This window comes from Mercenaria mercenaria, chromosome 2, assembly GCF_021730395.1.
Source record: "Mercenaria mercenaria strain notata chromosome 2, MADL_Memer_1, whole genome shotgun sequence".
NCBI lineage: Eukaryota > Metazoa > Mollusca > Bivalvia > Venerida > Veneridae > Mercenaria > Mercenaria mercenaria.
The window spans coordinates 38,692,885-38,712,674 of record NC_069362.1 but is presented as its reverse complement, the minus strand read 5'-3'; the positions used below and the strand labels follow the sequence as shown (position 1 = coordinate 38,712,674).

The 19,790-nt window shown below is 36.6% G+C and overlaps 2 protein-coding genes across 3 annotated transcripts in view; one reads left to right on the top strand and one right to left on the bottom strand.

The window, feature by feature from the left end:
* The window catches only part of LOC123563769 (radical S-adenosyl methionine domain-containing protein 1, mitochondrial-like), an 82,205-nt gene extending 73,608 nt beyond the window's left edge, over nucleotides 1–8,597 (bottom strand). The window contains exon 1 of one of the 2 annotated variants that reach the window (XM_053535681.1): nucleotides 8,534–8,597. The gene's annotated coding sequence lies outside the window, so the exon portion shown is untranslated. Of the gene's footprint in view, nucleotides 1–5,923; nucleotides 6,082–8,533 lie in introns of those variants that run through there. The other variant, XM_053535676.1, reaches the window with a different exon arrangement.
* Nucleotides 8,598–10,713: 2,116 nt separating this feature from the next.
* On the top strand, nucleotides 10,714–19,675 carry LOC123563767 (mucin-5AC-like). The gene is made up of 4 exons (XM_045356778.2): nucleotides 10,714–11,140; nucleotides 14,133–17,772; nucleotides 18,312–18,402; nucleotides 19,070–19,675. The coding sequence occupies exons 1-4, from the start codon at nucleotides 11,098–11,100 to the stop codon at nucleotides 19,097–19,099; spliced, it is 3,804 nt and encodes a 1,267-aa protein (XP_045212713.2). The 5' UTR covers nucleotides 10,714–11,097; the 3' UTR covers nucleotides 19,100–19,675.
* Nucleotides 19,676–19,790: the final 115 nt, after the last annotated feature.

Below are 19,790 nucleotides of genomic sequence, written 5' to 3'. Positions count from 1 at the left end.
AAAACTAAATTTCAAGTGGCTATGCAGTATTGATGGTCAGTCTCAGTTGGAATTTACCCTTGAAACTTTTGTAAAACTGATATTAAAGTTTCAAACTCAAACTCAGCTTAGACTGAAAAATGTTTTGAAAACATGGGGCCAGGTCAGACTGCATGAGTGAGACATGGTTGGAAGATTTGAATAAAACTTGGTAGAAATGAAAACTTCTATAGGGCTATGTGGCTCTGAAAATATCATTCAGACTGGTTGAGTATTACAGGATTTATAGCCTTTTGTAATTACATAATTATGTAGTCCATAATTAATTAATTATCATAGTTTTTATTTGATATTTTGTCTGTCAGGAGTCATATCTTCACGGCTGCTAATTGCGTAAATTGAGCACCAACTGCAGCACTGCTGATGCACAATCTATGCACATGCATTTGATAAGTTTCAGTTGGTAACTCATCTTTTTTTAAATTATTGCTTCTGAAATAGATTATCACAACTAAAGCTTCGTAGTCCGACCTATATACAAGCACAAACTTATCCTGGCAAATATGAGAAAACCAATGTAGTGCATTTGCGACCAGCATGAAATGATGGATCTAGACCAGCCTGCGCATCCGGGCAGGCTGGTCAGGACACATGCAGTTCACTTTCAGAACCTATTGCAATTAGAGAAACCGTTAGCATACAGCATGGATCCTGACCTGAATGCACGGATGCACAGGCTGGTCTGGATCCACGCTGGTCGCAAATGCACTTCGTTGGTTTTCTCATGACGCGGCTCACATATGCTTGATTAGTGCTAAAACAAATGAGGTACTACTAGGATGAAAATTCTGCAGTCCCACTGATCAAAATATCATTCACTGATATCAGAATGCTGTACATAAATGTTTCTTTCTCACTGTCCTTTCCATTCCGAGGGAAAATATAGCAAAGAAATTGCCATTTTATACATAATCTAATATAAAGTCATGTTTTCATTATATAGTAGGAAAAGATATGACTGGAACATGTCTAACTTCTAATATTTGTAAATGTAGCAAACTGAAACCAGCAGAATTCGAGATTTCTCTACACTACTAATAGACGCACATTGATTACTAAGTCAAGACCAATGTCCATATGCTAATACGTAATATCGCCAATGAGTTTCACATTTTCATTGAGTTTCATAGATGTATCATGCTATAACAGAAATATATCACAGGACTTTTCAGAAGGGTTAAAAACAACAGCATCTTATATACATCTCATATACATGTAGGATATGTTTAGTCTCACATCTGCATAATCTGGTTGTTGACCATTAACTTTTACACAGGAACTCTTTCAAAATTACCAGTATCATGAGCATGCCTGTCAAAAAAATCTACAAAAGGTCTTCATCAGTTGGATCTCAAGACTTGTAGATATCAAATTATAAATTAGAAAGATATATTTGCTCTGTACTTGTTTCAACCAGGTCCAGTATTTTGCTGTGTTTGAATCTGTGAATTTTTCTCCTGTTGTGATGAGGTACTGATTGTAGATTCTACCTATTAGTTAAAGAATCAAATTGTATTGTTTTCCGACGTTGAAGATGGAAGGGTATAGTTTTGACGTCGCCTGTCCAGAACCATATCTAGGAAGCAGTTTGGAATATTTAAATAAAACTTCATATACATGTTCATCACTATAAGGAAGTTTCAGTCAGATTGCCCCACCAACACTAGAGTCATGGCCCTTAGCAGTTTCGAGTGTAAACTATATAGGGTACTATAGATAAGGCAATTTCTGCTTCGTATCTTGTGAAATATTTTACCTAGAAATATGAAACTTAAATAGAATTTAGATCACCATAATGTGGTAGTGCACACACAATTTCATCAGAATCTCTTTAGCATCTTCAGAGTTATTGCCCTTTAATTGTTTAACAAGAGCTGTCACTAATGGTGACAAATGCCCCGCAGGGCCTTGACCTTTGACCTTTGACCTGGTGACCCCAATGTCAGTAGGGGTCGTGTACTCAGTAAGTACTATCAGCATGTGTAGTTTGAAGGTCCTGGGTGCAGTGGTTCATGAGTAAAGTGCCTTCATGCAAAAAGTTAATGTTGTGACGAACGAATGAACGAACGAACGAACGAACTAACTAACTAACTAATGAATGAACTAACGGACGGACAGTTGAAAACTAATATGCCCCCGAACATATTTGTACATAACAAACTAACCATTAGGTAGAATTTCATTAAACTTCTTTCATTTTTTTCCATTAACATTTATTACCAACATGTGAAGTTGTGTACCCACATGCAGTCACCCCCACTGCCCTGGTTACTTCTCTTTTCCCCCTCCCCCACATCACACATTTTTTTTTTTCAATTTTCCTTTTTTAAACCTTAAATCTTTCATGAATATTTTTCAACATGCACCTCCTCCAAGTCATCCCCACCACCCCAATCATTCCCCCCCCCCCCAAACTGCCCTGGTCACATCCCCCCCTCACCCCAAATCACACAATTTTTCTTTCAATTTTCCTTTTTTAAACCTTTCATGAATATTTATCAACATGCAAAGTTGTATCCACCTCTGACAAGTAATCCCAACCACCCCGATCATGCACCCAGCCCCCATTGCCATGGTCACATCCCCTCCCACCACCCCTGCCCCCACATCACACAATTTCTTTTCAATTTTCCTTTCATAAACCTTAAACCTTTCATCAATATGTATCAATATGCAAAGTTGTATCCACTTCCATCAAGTCATCCCCAGACATCCCAACTTTTCCCCGAGTGCCAAGTGGGAGATTTTGCTTTCCGAAGTGGGAGATTGGGGTGTTCAAGTGGGAGATTTTATTATGCTGTGTTTACTTTAATGGAAGGGAAACATTTAATAAATATATAGGTACTAAAAACACATATAAAGTGTAAAACCTATCTTTATTTAATAGTCAACTAATAAAAACTTCATTAATTGCAAACAGTGCTTCAATCAATGGTAGTATCAAGTTATTTTCGCAAATAATCACTCTGGATTTTCACTTTGTCAGCACTCTTCAACTGTTCATTTCACCATTTAATAAATATATAGGTTCTAAAAACACATAATTATAAACTGTAAAACCTATCTTTATTTACTTCTACAACTAATAAAAACTTCATAAATTGCAAACAATGCATCAATCAATGGTAGTATCAAGTTATTTTCACAAATAATCACTCTGAATTTTCACTTTAACAGTCAACACTCTTCATTTCACCTTATATATATTTCAACTTTCAAGTCCTGAAATGTTATCAACTAAACACCACATTTCTTTTCTTCATTGTAAGAAACACAAGCCTTCTTCGCCATGGTTAACAGTTTTTCACAAGGTTTTACATTGAAACATTCTACTCTTGTATTTAATTTAATGCTTAACAAGCAAATTCGATGAATTGGTATCCCCCGCTGAAAGTGTTTGTGCTGAGGAATGGCAAAAAAATATATCCTGCAAAAAGTTAAGGATGTTAATAAGACGCAAATAATTTCATTAGTCAAAATCAATTTAACAGAAAACAAATGTTTAAATAAAGAGTACATAATAAATGTATGATACTTTGATCCTGACTAAAGAATTTATTTTGAATGGGATATGCTTACTGTAATAAGCTTAGCTTTTAAAATTAAATGCAGTGAATTGAAATGCGAGGTGGGGAAATGGTACAACTTGTATGTTGATAAATATTCATGGAAGGTTTGAAAAAAATCTAAAATAAGGCATGAAAAAAAAAAAATTTTTTAGTTGGGGGGGGGGGGGGGGAGAGGGGGTGTGACCAAGGCAAGTGGGTGACCAGGTGTGGTTGAACAACTTCACTTGTTAATAATAAATGTTCAGGGAAAAGAAATGAAAGAAATTTAATGAAATTCTGCCAAATGGTAAGTTTGTTATGTACAAATATGTGTATTTTTAGACAATTAAAGGGCAATAACTCTGGTTACAAAAGAAATCCGTACGAAATTGTGTGTGCATAACCACATTATAGTGCTATAAATTCTGCTTAAGTTTCATAGTTCTAGGTCAAATATATCAAAAGTTACGATCAGAAATTGCCATATTTATAGTACCCTATATAGTTAATACTAGAAACTTCTAAGGGCATAACTCTGTTGTTACTAGGGCAATCGGACTGAAACTTGATGGGCCCCATAACCTCCTAGTGGTGAACATGTATATGACGTTTGTTTGAAAAAATCTAAAATAAGGAATAATTTATTTTTTTTGGGGGGGTGGGGGGGGGGGCGAGGGGTGATCAAGGTAAGGGGGTGACCAGGTATGGGGATACAACTTCACATGTTTACAATAAATGTTCATGGAAAAGAATGAAAGAAATTCAATGAAATTCTACCAAATGGTAAGTTTGTTATGTACAAATATGTGGATTTTTATACAAATAAAGGGCAATTACTCTGAACTTACAAAATAAATCTGAACGAAATTGTGTGTACACAACCACATTATGGTGATCTAAAGCTTGTTTAAGTTTCATAGTTCTAGGTCAAATATATCAAAAGTTATGATGCAGAAATTGCCATATTTACAGTACCCTTTATAGTTAACACTAGAAACTTCTAAGGGCCATAACTCTAGTGTTACTAGGGCAATCTGACTGAAACTTGGTATGCCACAAAAAAGTCAAAGTGGTGAACATGTATATGAAGTTTTATATAAATATTCCTAACCATTTCCTAGATATGGCTCCGGACGGACAGACGAACGGACGGTGGAAGGACGGATGGACAATGCCAAAACTATATCCCTCCGACTTTCGTCGGGCGATAATAATGCATTGACACTATTGTTGCTCAAGTTTCCCCTACTATCAGTTTGTATCTTGCTACAAGTGGAACTAGAGCTATCACTAAAGGTGATGAATGTACCCCCCGCATGCACTGACACAGTACATTGCAATTTGATGCACACAAGATTGCATAATTATGTGGACTGTATGTATATAGAATGTATGTATACAGTACAGTAACAAAAAACAAAGTCCCATAACTATGCAGAATATTTATCTGAAAGAACGTAACATGCACCATGCACAACTAGGGTTTGTACTGATCACTTGTGTGAAGTTTCATTAAATTGTGTGCAAGGGTTCGGAAGATTAGGCGCGCACAAGATTGCATATGCAGACTGTATGTACATAGCATGTTAACAAGAAACAAAGTCCCATAACTCTGCAATTTTTGTTGTTGAAAGAACCTAACATGCCCCATGCACAACTACTGTTGTTACTGATCACTTGTGTGAAGTTTCATTCAATTCTGTCAAGGGGATGAGGAGAGATGGTGTGCACAAGATTATGTCTATGTATATAGTATAGTAACAAAAAACAAAGTCCCGTAAATCTGCAAAAAAAAATTCTGAAAGAACCTAACATGCCCCATGCACAACTACTGTTGTTACTGATCACTTGTGTGAAGTTTCATTAAATTCTGTCAAGGGGATGAGGAGAGATGGTGCGCACAAGATTGTGTCTATGTATATAGTATAGTAACAAAAAACAAAGTCACGTAACTCTGCAATTTTTTTTTCTGAAAGAACCTAACATGCCCCATGCACAACTACTGTTGTTACTGATCACTTGTGTGAAGTTTCATTAAATTAAAGGGGATGAGGAGAGATGGTGCGCACAAGATTGTGTCTACGGACAGATGGACAGACAGACAGACGGACGGACAGACACACAACCTGAAACCAGTATACCCCCCCCCTCCCCTTACAACTTTGTTGTCGGGGGGTACAATGAGGATAAAATTTAGTATGTGCCTCTATGTGTATATTTCCCTTATATAGAAATGGAGTCACTATTAGAACAAAGCTTAAAAACGTATAATAATGTTACATAAAAACAGAAGGTTCAAGTATTAATGATTCAAACAACGACAGTGATTAACTCACTAATGTTTCCTACTCTTCTTTTGTGTGTAGGAAAATTACTCCTCCCTACATCTCAGAAAGAGCCATTTGGACTTTGTCAAAATACTAAGATCAACATCGATCTTTGCATGGTTCGACAGGCACTCATAGTGTAGCCAGGCATCACATTCATCACATCTTGTTCTAAAATGTATCATATATCTGAATGTAATGCATGATTTCTAAAAAACTAATTTTAGTTGGGTGATTTTGACATATCTGTGTGAGATTTGTGCGACGGATACAGATTACGTAAAATGTTTCGGCTGCTGTATACGTCACGTGAGTGGCACGCGCAGCTATCGCTACGTTTGTTGTAAAGGTATTTCACCACTGGTCGGTGTTGAACATAGCATGATTCAGGGGTGTGGAAATCCCAATTTTTTTCACTTGTCCACGGACAAATGAGACTTAAAAGTCTACTTGTCCGCAGTCAAAACTTACTTGCCCTGATTTTCAACATTTTAGCATGCAAATTATTCTTTATTTTGGACAATAATCTACAAGTAGTAATAAAAGCGAACATAACAAAGTGTAATACTGTAGCTGTTTCAAAAAATAAGCTTTCGACACTTTAGCTTGTGTTTGTCCGCGAGGCCGTCGAACATTCAACAGAAATGCTAGTCGAACTACCTTGAGGCGGATATCGACAAGTCAAAAAAATATAACGATATTCAACTCTCGACTACAATTATTTGGACTATAATAACACATGGTAGAAATGTTAATTACTCTATGTAAATGTGGCCCTGCAAGTTTCTGACACTAATCATTGTACGAGCCACAGACACTTGGGGGTCAGAACCTGTCCCCCCCTCCCAATCCGCCCCTGCCAACCTTCAACCAATATATTTTCGCTTTTTAAATCAAACTGAGCACATGTCTCGATCATACAACAACTTCTGTTACCATTTCAATATGTTTAAAAAATCTCCCATATACTATCAATGCTCAGAAAAACTAAAGACAACTTACTCCGAGCGTTTTCAACACAAAATAGCTTGTCCAAGGAATAGGAGAATAGATCCCAATTTGATGTCAAATTTATTACACAGAGCCGGGACACAGACAATATCGTTAGCGGTTAAAATAAAAATACTCGCTTATGACGCCAACTGCTGCGGTGGCCGAGAGAGTACAGACGCTCGTTCTGTGAGCTTATTTTTGGGCAGGGCTGCGGGTTCGCTCCGCGCTATGGGCGATCTTTTTTTCTTTTTTAAAATATTTTTTTATATCTTGAGAATATAGTGTTTAAAAAGAAAATGAAAATATTATATTAAAAAAAAGAATGCCCGAAGTGCGTAGCGAACCCGTGGCCCTGCCCAAAAAATTCTTTTAGAACCAGCGTCTGTACTATCTCGCCCATCACGGCAGTTGACTTTCTAAGCAAGTATTTTTATTTTAACCGCTAACGATATCGTCTGTGTCCCGGCTCTGCGTAGTAAATTTGACTGCCCAACATCAAGCTGGGATCTATTCTCCTATTCCTTGGACAAGAAAATCGTGTTTACATTGCGAAGTAAGTTGTCTTTAGTTTTTTTGAGCATTGATAGAGTATGGGAATTTTTCAAACATGTTGAACAGGCTGGTAACATTGCCCGATCGGGCTTATGACACAAAAAGTAATATTTCTTGACAAATAATGAAGATATTTCTTTCAAATTGGTCCATTTATTAAGCATTACATATAATGCTTATCAAGATAGAAATAACTTTGTTGCCTTCAGTTTGGTTAGAATTACTTCCCTTTTTCAGATTTTTATGATGCATAATTTTTGAAGTCCAAAAATATTATGTTTTAATGCAATGTTTAAAACAGAAAAGGGTTCAATGGCTTTCTAGTGCTCCAAACTTGTGCGCCAATACCTTTATTCTATATATTTAGGGTAAATACTTTGTTTCTAGTGCAGATGTATGAGCAATTTTTTTAGGACTAACATTTCTCTATAATGTTGTAAGTGAAAGCAGAGTAAAATGAATACATTCATGTACTAGCGCAATAATTTAGAGCATTAGAAAGCCAATTAACCCTTTTTTGTTTTAAACTTAGCATTAGAACATTGTTTTTTTGGACTTCAAAGATTATGTGTCATAAAAATCTGAAAAGGGGAAATAATTCTACCAAAACTGAAGGCAAATAAGTTATTTTTATTCTAATTTGTATCATTTGCTATGCTTAACAAATGGACCAAGTTTGAAAGAAATATCTTCATTATTTTTCAAGAAATGTTATTCTTTGTGTCATAAGCCCGATCGGGCAATGTTACCAGCCTGTTGAAATGGTAACAGAGGTCGTTGGATGATCAAGACATGTACTCAGTTAGTTTTAAAAAACAAAAATATATTGACTGAGGGTTGTCAGGGGCGGCATGGGAGGGGGAGGGGTGCTGACCCCCAAGTGTCTGTGGTACGAGCTAGCTCGAGGACGAACAGATAAGCAATGAAAATCTTGTCGTATAAATCTATGTCACTAGCCTATGCACAATACACTTTCGCGTATACATTGTAAATGATAACTTAAACTGCTAATAGACGCGATGGAACAAAAGACAGGGTAGGATTTTTCATGATTATCCGATCTGTTATATTCACCTTGCATCCCATAATATTCACATTATCTCTGACAATGTCACTTCACGATGATATGCAACACGATCCGAATGAGTTAGCGCGTTGCTGGATAAAAATTCAAAAGATAAGCGGGTATCATTTTGATAAAAGAAGCTGTTTTTCTATTGTTTTTTTATGCAGAACATGTCAAATAACGTTTCTGTTCACGAGATAAATGTATTACCTACTGCAAATTGAAATATTTCTTTCGTTTTTCATACTGTGCAGCTTATAGAAAATCTAATTCATGTTCATATTTTAATCACTATTAATGATTACGCCTGTGTTCAGACGTGGCTAAGTTGGACATAATATCAGACTGAAATGAAATGAAGTGACAATTACGTCACGAGTTGGACTAAGATCTGTCATGTGATTTCAGCAAACAATGCAATGGATTTCTACACTGCAAACTCAGCCCATATTTTTTCGCGCTCTTTCCATATTAAGTTTTACCGTAAACCTGCTTTAGCGATCACCTCTATTAAACAGCCAACTTATCTTAAGCAGCCGGTGTCTCATTTCCCAAAATGATCATTCGTTCTATAAATTACCTGCATCTGGAGCAACTGATCAATACGTATTAGACCTTCCTGCCTGCATTAAGCAGCCATCTGCATAAGCAGCCAGTTTTCCAACTCCTCCTGCATTCTAGCTTTAGGCCTACTGGTAGAGTGCTTCAACTGACATTGTTTTAGAAACGGTTGATATTTGGTCAGGCATAAGATAGGTTAATAAGCTTACATATCAACCGATAATGAAAGGTTTTATTTTAAGCCTTACTTTAACTCTTTTATCTCGATCAGAGTACATGTAGGCCTACCTAAATAAAACAGATCTTCATGTATATTTCTACAAGTTGTTGTAGACTTGACTGAATATCATACTTTTATAAAACACTCTTATCGCAGAGATTTTTAATGAATTTTTCAAGATAGTAAACTGACAATATACTAGTATTAAAAATATATCAAAATAAGTTTTTACTCCAGTGAATTAAAAATTTATTAGCTTATAAAACTGGTTATTTCATCAATATCTCTAATGATCTATTAATGACGTTTTTATTTTTTTACGAAAACAACGACAACAAAAATTAAGGTAAATGTAAATGTTGGGCAGTGGGGTTTAGTTTTGACATCCGGTTTTTACTTGTTTATTTTGAAAAACGTCATAGTAGTATTGATCTTTTTAGTATCAATTATTCCCACATACCAATGCATTTTTTGAAAGAAAGTGATTTTAACCTTAGTGAAACACAAAGATAAGAATTTTTATGCCCCCAAAGGGAGGCATATTAGTTTTCAACTGTCCGTCCGTTCGTTAGTTCGTTCGTTCGTCACAATGTTAACTTTTTGCATGAAGGCACTTTACTTGCGAACCACTGCACCCAGGACCTTCAAACTTCACATGCTGATAGTACTTATTGAGTACACGACCCCTACTGACTTTGGGGTCACCAGGTCAAAAGTCAAGGTCACCAGGTCAAAGGTCAAGGCGCTGCGGGGGCATTTGTCACCATTAGTGACAACTCTTGTTTAATAATATATCTAAATGTATAATTTTTATGAATGTTGACGCAATATGTAAATTGTAGCAGTGTATATACATATGATTAAAAGTATGAGAATTAGGCCTACACTGAAATTCTTGTTTTGTGAACTATGCCTAGACCATCTATATCTGAAGGAACTAGCGACTGGAGTAGTATACGCTTTTAAGTTATTTAAGTTTTATCTATTACTCAACTGATTGAACACATATGTTGATAATTTGAAATAGCTTGTCTTTGTACCTTTTTGCAGTTGAGAGGTAATGTATCAAATGTATAGGAGCTAAATTAGTAATGTATCATATTGTCATCCGAAGGTAGTGTTAACGATTTCATTTACATTTTACGCAACAGCGGTAACTGTGCTTTTTCTGTCGATCATTTTCTTTGGCCTGTGCACACTAGTTTCAGTTTAGATAAACATAACTTAAAGGTAAAAAACTTCTCGTTGTCCACTACATTTAAGGTAATTTCTTCCATTCGGATATTCAAGTTAACAAAAAAAAATAGGCAGACAAATAAAAAGAAGTATAGTAATTTAACTGAATAGAGAATCATAATTACTATGAAATAATGATAGCAACTTGAGACTTTAAAGAGGCTCGGACTGTTCGTCGTGTCGTTTCATACCATCATAGCATCTTAAATATTTATACTGTATTTTCCCGTTGTCAAAATTTGACGGATGCTTTAATCTGTTGTGCACACCTTGCAAGCCTTAAATATTTGCACACTCACGTCAGGAAAATTGTGCACCCCATATTGTACCATTTGTGTCTAATTCACATCAAGCCAACAAGTGGTTCTGATAAAATAATAGTTTGATAAAGAAGGAATATTGCTGCAAAGTTGATGTTTTTTATCACTATTTGTGGATTTAAAATGATAAGAACTTATCCTATCTCTAACATTGTCGGCTGACAACCTTTAATGGGTTGTTAACTAGTTTGATAAAGAAGGAGTATTCTAGTATTCTATCAAAACATCTTTAAAAATGGATTTTAGACGGCTATTTTTCATCTTTTTGATTTTTTGTGGTAAGTTTTTTATTACTATTCTTTGAAATATTAGTTATGTGCGTGAGTAGGATAATTGCACATTGATAAAATTAAATTATTGTTAGGTATAAACTTATCATGAAAAAAAAAGGAATACAACACTTGTGTTGTGCTGACACAGGTGACATGTAGAAAACAAAATTGTGACGAACTATTCAATTATTCCAATCTTGTTTTAGATAATCCAAGTACAACTCGATAACGTTGTTTTCTGCAAAGGAGACGACTGTATGCAATGTCAAATAAAGTCAGTTATATCTTTTCTTAATTCAAATGTAAACAGAATAAGAATGGCCAATATCGTACATGCGGTGCCTCTAAATGTTTTGTAGCATTGTTTTATTTAAGGTTTGGTTTCATATTTTCATTCTTTAATTTAAGCATCATGTTTTAAACACTTCAAAAACCATTGACAAAATAGTTATGTTGTTAAGTTGACAGACGAGGTAATTTCCTCTTTTATCAATGAGAGATCCGTACCATTACTGTAATGCATCATCCAACACATGATTCATGCGACCTCGCTCTGCACCCATCTTTACACATATTTCAAGTTATAAGAATATAATGAACGGTTGTCGGGAGGCTGACTTTTCTCCCCGGAAGTAACTCTGAGACAAAGTGATATCCGAGCCGAGCCATGAGAAACTCAACATACTGGCTTTGAGACCAGCATGGATCCAGACCAGCCTGCGCATCCACGCAGTCTGGTAAGGATCCATGCTGTCCGCTTTCAAAGTCCATTGCAATTAGAGAAACAAGACTGCGTGGATGCGCAGGCTGGTCTGAATCCCTGCTGGTCGCAAAGCCACTATGTTGGGTTTTTCATGGCGAGGCTCAATTATATGGATAGAGGTGGTCGGTCTCCAATCCGGCCGGATTTTATGGATTTGAATGAGGTTAAAATCAATAACCTTCATCAAAAACAAGGATAAGCTTAACGAATATTTATCAGAATATATTGATATTGTCAGCAAATCAGCATATAACCAAAAATGCCAAAATATGCAGAAAGTCCTACTTGTTGACATGTAAGACTATATTTTCTATTGAACCAGCTCGAGACCTAGACTCCTATTGAAAGCTTGCTTAATGTACTGGGCTTGAAAGTTGATGTAGATGTTTCGGATAAATTATTGACTTCCGGCAGAACTACCTTAATAAAGAAAAAAGTCATCACATATCTATCTATGTCGTCTAATTTATATGATGTTTAACGTCTAACAAGTATATTTCCTGTTTATATTTGATAAACAAATAGATACCATGATTAAATAACCCATTTAAGAGTAATTTGTCAAATCGCTACGATTAGTTGTCAATATTTACAAAATATGTCATTCGTGAGTTACAACCAAATTGACTGTAGTAAACAAACACTGTCACCCAGGGTCATATTTCAACAAAATATATGAAGTGCTTAAAGTGTACAGTAACACTTTAGTAACTTTGTGACACAGAAATAATTTTACGAAACATAAACATTATTTCTATCTTATTTCTGTTTCATCTACATGTATATATGTTGTACATCATATATCTATATTACAAAACATGGCAGAACTTTAAAAACACTCTGATACTTGGTCGTTCTAAAAGAATTGTACGAGACAAATTACAATTGTAATGCTAAATATAAAACCAGACATATACTTAAAGGTATTCTACACCCAAATTTCATATTTGAAAACATGAACAAGTACTTCATATAGTAAAAGTTAAACACACTTATATATGTGTCCTTTCACTAAACAAACTGGAAGTGTTATTAAAAAAAAAAAACGAAAAAAAAAAACAAAAAAAAACCGCACACACACAAATCGACTGTTACTGAATTACATTTAATGATGGATGAAGCTCTATACAGACAATTAACATATATATTTAGTAAAGTTAAATATATTTGATGAGGAGTTTATACATTTGAAGTAAATGTCTACATATAAAATATGTTAAGTGAAATACAGGGAATGACGATTAATAATAAGAAATTGGGGCACTATATTATTTTATTATACCTCACATAAATGTCTAATGCAAATTTCCCATTAGTTTAACTTGAATAATATATCCTATTCCCCGGTGATTTTATATCACATGCGCAAAATCATTATTTTCAATTTCTGCGCAGGTGATATGATCCATAATTTCATATCACATGCGCAACAGCGTTATTTTGTTTTTCTGCGCATGTGATATTATTTTTTCATATCACCCGCTGAGAGATTGATACTTTCGCATTGATTATTTTCTTTTTTATGCTACGTGCAAAATATTTCGAAAACAATTTTTCATCAAATATTGAATTGAAACTACAATAATAAGTTTTGAAATGATCTAACTAAGAAAATGAGTGCTCACACTTATATGTTTCATTTAGAAAAAAGAAAGTTATCGCCGTTTTTCGAATGCTACTGATTGACGCAATGTTGAAATATTAGAATAAATATAGGCCTAGGGGTCAGCGATATGTAAACGTCTCGACTTAATCTATCAAAAAAGTCTTATTACAGCAAAGTCGCCATAAGTTATGAGTGCTAACAAGTAAAGACTCTTTAATTCTGTCTTCATTATTTGGTTAGTAATTACTTTTAATGTTAAATAAATTATTATGTTGATTTTCCAGTAAATGCTTTGGCCCTTATAAGCTTTCGGTATAATAAAATAAATACTGCATTCCTGAGAGGGTGATATGAAAAATGTTCACCGCGAGATATATGAATATTGACCGAGGCGCCCTCTCAGGAATGCAATATTTATATAATATTAAACGGATATGCACATCTTCGCTTTAAAAATATTTATAGAATAACTATTAGAAGTCAAACGTCAGTCCATTCTAAAGAGTTTCTGAAAGATTATCAAAATATGTACATGTACCTTTAAAGCATTTGTTTAAAACATGGGCTGATGGCACAATATCTTATGCACTTTTATAATTATACACCAGTGTATTATTATATAATTTCAGTTGTTCCTTCGCAACCAGCAACATCTCCACCAGAACAGTCGTCACAATTCTCGACTAAACAAAATTTTGGAAGCTTTTCAGTTACACATACAGCCAGTTCGTCATCACCCCATATTACGGAAGTTTCAACTGTAGATACATCAACCGGACAAACGAAAACGCCGGCAACATATAAAGCGTCAACACCATTAGTAACCAAAGATACAGAAACCACTACAAGTAAATCAACTCCGCTACGGACAGTGTCGACGTCACAGAACATTTCAATTTCATCTACTAACAATGCTACAGTGTCGACGTCACAGAACATTTCAATTTCATCGACTAACCACGCTACGGTACCGACGTCAGTGGCCATTTCAAATTCATTGACTACTAAAGCTACAACACCGACTACACAGACCGTTTCAAATTCGTCGACTACCCAAGATACAGTGCGGGCGACGCCGACCATTTTAAGTTCATCAAATACTCAAGCGGAAGTGCGGACAACACAGACCATTTCAAGTTTGTCGACTTCCAAAGCTACAGCACCGGAGACACCGACCGTTTCAAGTTCGTCGACTGCCCAAATGACAATGTCGACATCACAGACCATTTCAAGTTTGTCGACGACCAAAGCTACCCAAGCGAAGGTACCGGCGGTTCAGACTACTTCAAGTATATCAAGCAACCTAACAACAATGTCGGCAACTCAGAGCTATGTGAGTGCATCAAATAGCAAAGTGACAGAGCCGGCGGCACAGACCATTTACAGTAAAACTAAAATAAAGATAGTGCCGACGCCACAGAACTCAACAAGTTCATCAACTAGCAAAGCAAAAGTGCCGACGACCCAGAGCTCTACTACACAAACATCAGTACCGAGAGCTGAGACATCTGCAATTACATCAACTAGTCAAACTACAATGCCGACGACTCAATATATCTCAAGAAATGTATCATTTAGCCAAATAACTGTGCCGCAAAGCTCTACAGGTACTTCGTCTATAATAACCACAATACCAGCAACACGTATCTCAAGAAATACATCTATTAGCCAAACAACAGCGCCGCAGACACAGAGCTCTACAGGTATATCAACTACCAAAAGGACAATGCCGACGACGCAGACTACTTCAAGTTCTAGTACATCAACCTTCCAAACGACAATGCCGACAACTCGGAGTTCTGCAAGTACATCAGCTAGCAAAACGACAACGGTGCAGACACCGACCATTTCAGACATTTCGACTAACAACCAAACGGCAGTGTCGACGGTTCAGAGTTCATTAACTAACAACACAACAGTGTCGGCGGCACAGACCCCTACGAATACACCAGCTAGCCAAACAAGAGTGCTGGCGACTGAAACCACAGAACGCACATCAGCTAGCCAGACGATTGAGCCGAAGACTCAAACCGCTAAAAATGCATCAAAAGCTCAAATGACAATGCCGATTACTAAAAGCACTGCAAGTGCATCAATGAGCAAAACGACAATGGTGCAGGCACCATCCACTTTAGATATTTCGACTAAAACCACAGAACGTACTTCAGTTAGCCAGACGATTGAGCAAAAGACTCAAACCGCTAAAAATGCATCAAAAGCTCAAGCGACAATGCCGATTACTAAGAGCACTGCAAGTACATCAGTGAGCAAAACGACAATGCCGACGGAAAAATCCACGACAAGTACATCAACAAGCCAATCGACATCGTCGGGAAATCAAACCACTAAAAATACATCAACTACGCAAACGACATTGCTTGCGACACAGACCGCTAAAAGTAAATCAACAAGCCAAATGACAACAATGTCGGCACAGACCAGATTAAGTGCAGCAAGTAGCAAAACGAGAATGCCTGTGACAAAAACCAGTTCAAGTACAACCAATACTCAAAGCACAATGCCGCCGCTACAAACCACTTCAAATACATCAAGTACCCAAGTGACAGTGTCGGCGCTAAATAACACGTCAGACACGTCAAGTATGCAAACGACAACGTTGGCCCTGCAGACCACTTTAAAAACAGTAAGTAAACAAACGACAACCTCGGCTGTGCAGACCACTTTAAATACAGTAAGTACGCAAACGACATCGTCAGCGCTAGAGACCAAATCAAACACGTCAAGTACTCAAACGATAACGTTGCCCATGCAGACCACTTCAAACACATCAAGTATGCAAATGACAATGTCGGCGCTACAAACCACCTCAGATATAGCTAGTACGCAAGCGACAACGTCACAGCTACAGACCACTTCAAATACAGCAAGTACGCAGACGACAATGTCGCCACCAAAAACAACTGCAAATACATCGAGTACGCATATGACAATGCCAGCGGCACATAACACTTCATATACCTCAAGTTCGCAAACGACAATGCCGGCGGCAGAGAGCACTTCAAATATATCAAGTAGTCTAACGATAAAGCCGCCGACACAGAGCAATACCGGTACATCAACAAGCCAAACGACAGTGCAAACGACGGAAAGCTCTTCAAATACAACACCTAGTCAAACGACAATGTCGGCGGCACATATCACTTCAAGTGCAGCAGCTATCCAAACGACAGTACTAATTACTAAGATCTCTACAGATACATCAACAACACAAACGACAAAGTCGGTGACACGAAGAACAATATCAACTACTAATATGACACTACCGGCGACACATAACACTACATCAACCACCCAAACAACAGTACCGACGACACATAACATAACATCAACAACCCAAGCGACAGTACCGACGACATATAACACTACATCAACTGCACATAACACTACATACACAACCCAAACGACAGTACCGCTGACATATAACGATACATCAACTGCCCATACGACACTACGGACGACACATAACACTACATCAACTGCACGTTACACTACATACACAACCCAAGCGACAGTACCGCTGACACATAACACTACATCAGCTGCCCATACGACACTACGAGCGACACATAACACTACATCAACTATCCAAGCGACAGTACCGGCGAAACGAAACACTGCATCAACTACCCAAACGACAGTGCTGACGACGCAGACCTCTACAGGTACTTCAAGTCGCCAAACTACAGTGCAGGCAACAAAAACAATTACATCAGCTGCCCAAGCGAGAATGCCGACGCCTCAGACCTCCAAAGGTATATCAACTAGTCAAGTGACAGTGTCGCCGGAATATACCACTTCAAGTTTACTGGTAGATCAAACAACTTTGCAAGCGACCCCATCCGTTAGCCCGACGAATGCTCAGGCGACATACAATATTACGAAATCATCAAACAAAACAGCAGGCCTGATGACTGAAATATTCTCTGTAGATATATCATCCCACCATAGAGAAACCTCGACAACAACTGGTGTTCGCACTTTTCCAAGTGAATCTTCAACGTTGAAGGTCATAACGCAACCATCTTCACGGACCAGAAATATTGTCTCAACAGCCGAAATGGACCATACAACAAAGGAAGAAGAACGATCAGCAACAGAAACAACAACACAACAAGAAACGGAAGTGGCTCCTGTATACAGCCCCTCGTCCAGTACAGGATTATCTACAGGAGGGAAAGCCGCTATTGGAATATGCATACCTCTGTTGATACTTATGGTAGTTGGTGTTATGTTTTGGCTCTACAGAAGGTTTGTATGGAGTATCTCAATAAGGTTTTTATTTTCGATAGAATTCCAGATCTCAAAACATTCGGGCTCTTGCTTAGATTTCAATGTTTTCTCTACTATTATCTTATAGAAATGTTATCTTTCAGTTTTTATAAAATTGTGCAAACATGAAAATTTAGAATTTTTGTTATGTTATCACCTTTTCACAGTTCGCAAAGAACTACATTTCTAACTATGACTTGTTAAACACTAAACTGAATTATACATAGGAACATTTTTATTTCCGTAATAAGCCATTTCTGGCCAATGAACATTTACAAAACATGTTAACATGTACAATAAATACTAGTATGACATGCAGGTCAGATGGCGAACTGAAACACATACAAAATGCTATTAAGCATCAGAACATTACATACAACATTTACAGGGAGAGACAATAATGAGCTATTTAATATTATATAAAATTATTCAATAGTTGTCTTCTACTTTCAAATGCTTTATATACATTTTAAAAACCGCGAATTACTGCCTACTAAATGAACTGTTTTTCATTACAGACGAAAGTATAGAGGTAACTGGATTATAACAAGAGATGTGGAGTACATGCCCTGGAGATTTAGCAACGCAAGTTTCGTCAGTGAAGACGAGGTATGTTTGTTTAATATAGGTGTATATATATGACCCTTTACTAAAGGCAAACTTAGTGAACAGAAAAAGGACCACAATGTTTGATTTCCAATTTTTTTTTTTTTTTTTTTTTTTTTTTAAATGCGCATTATAACCTCAGTGGTCGTCAGACTGACTTTGTTAATTTAATGGATTTGTTCTTAACATTTACTCTTAGTTATTCTTAAAGTATCTTAATTAGTATTCCTCATTCACAAATAGAATCGGAAGCAAAAGAAGTGTTCAGCTATTTTTACCAGTTTCACTTTAAATAGGAGTATACAAAATTTGATGAGAAATTCGAAGTTGACCTAACTCGTTTTTCTATTAAACAAGTGTGAGTTGTTTAAGAAACAATTGATAGCGAAACAGTTTTTAAATAACCGCCCGAGTGTATAATCGTGTTTAAACATGGTTTTGCTATAAATGAGTTCGATTCTAATATATCTTTTATTGTAAAATGTAGATAAATATGATAGAACTGTTTATTGGCGCATGTTTGGCGCCAATGGTAGGTCGTCACGCTCCTTTGTTTACAGACGCCAGGACGGGAAATGACAATGCGTGTTGTAGAATAGTTCCATTTGGGCCCAGATGATGGTGAATTATTCTGTACAGCTAATAACCATTATTCCCTTTATTTTAATAGGGTGAAAATTTAAGATTCAACAGGAGATGACAGGAAAGATTCAACTCCGGAGGCATTCATAATGCCTTACTCACTGTGATATGCAGAATGGCATAATAGAACAGGGGAAGTACCAAAGAGATATTTACATATGTTCTAGTCAACTTTATACGGGGCTGACATGCGCAGTAACAGATGTTCCCTTGAAAAGGACAAATCCTGTGAGATTTAAAATTTGCAGAAGCCTTGAACTCTAGAACTTAAACAAGTGGGAAAACATTTCTGTTATATCGGCTGAAGTCGAGAGCGCTCAGTAAAACCCAAGTCTGGATAAAAAGTGGAACATCATTTTGTGAAATTGTAGAAACAGTTAGATTCAAAAAGTGTATATACTTTGATATGGTTAACCTAAGATGGCTTTGCGAGTCTGACACAAAATTTTGCTCAAAACTTTGAATGATCTTTTTTGTTTGTTAATTGTGATTTGATTTTTTTAAAAACAAGTAGACGTGTTAAGTTGTGATTTTGATGTCGTCCGGGAAAAGCTGAAAGATATAGTTTAGCGGTATTTATGTGTCCGACCGTCTGATCGTCTGTACATATGTCTGTCCGTCTGTCCATCTGCAGCCATATCTTGCCAGTCCATCTCCTAGTTACGATGACAATTCGTCTGTCCCACATACTTCAACTCAGTGTGACTACAATTCGCTTCGACATGGCTACAGGACAGCTGGTCACAGGT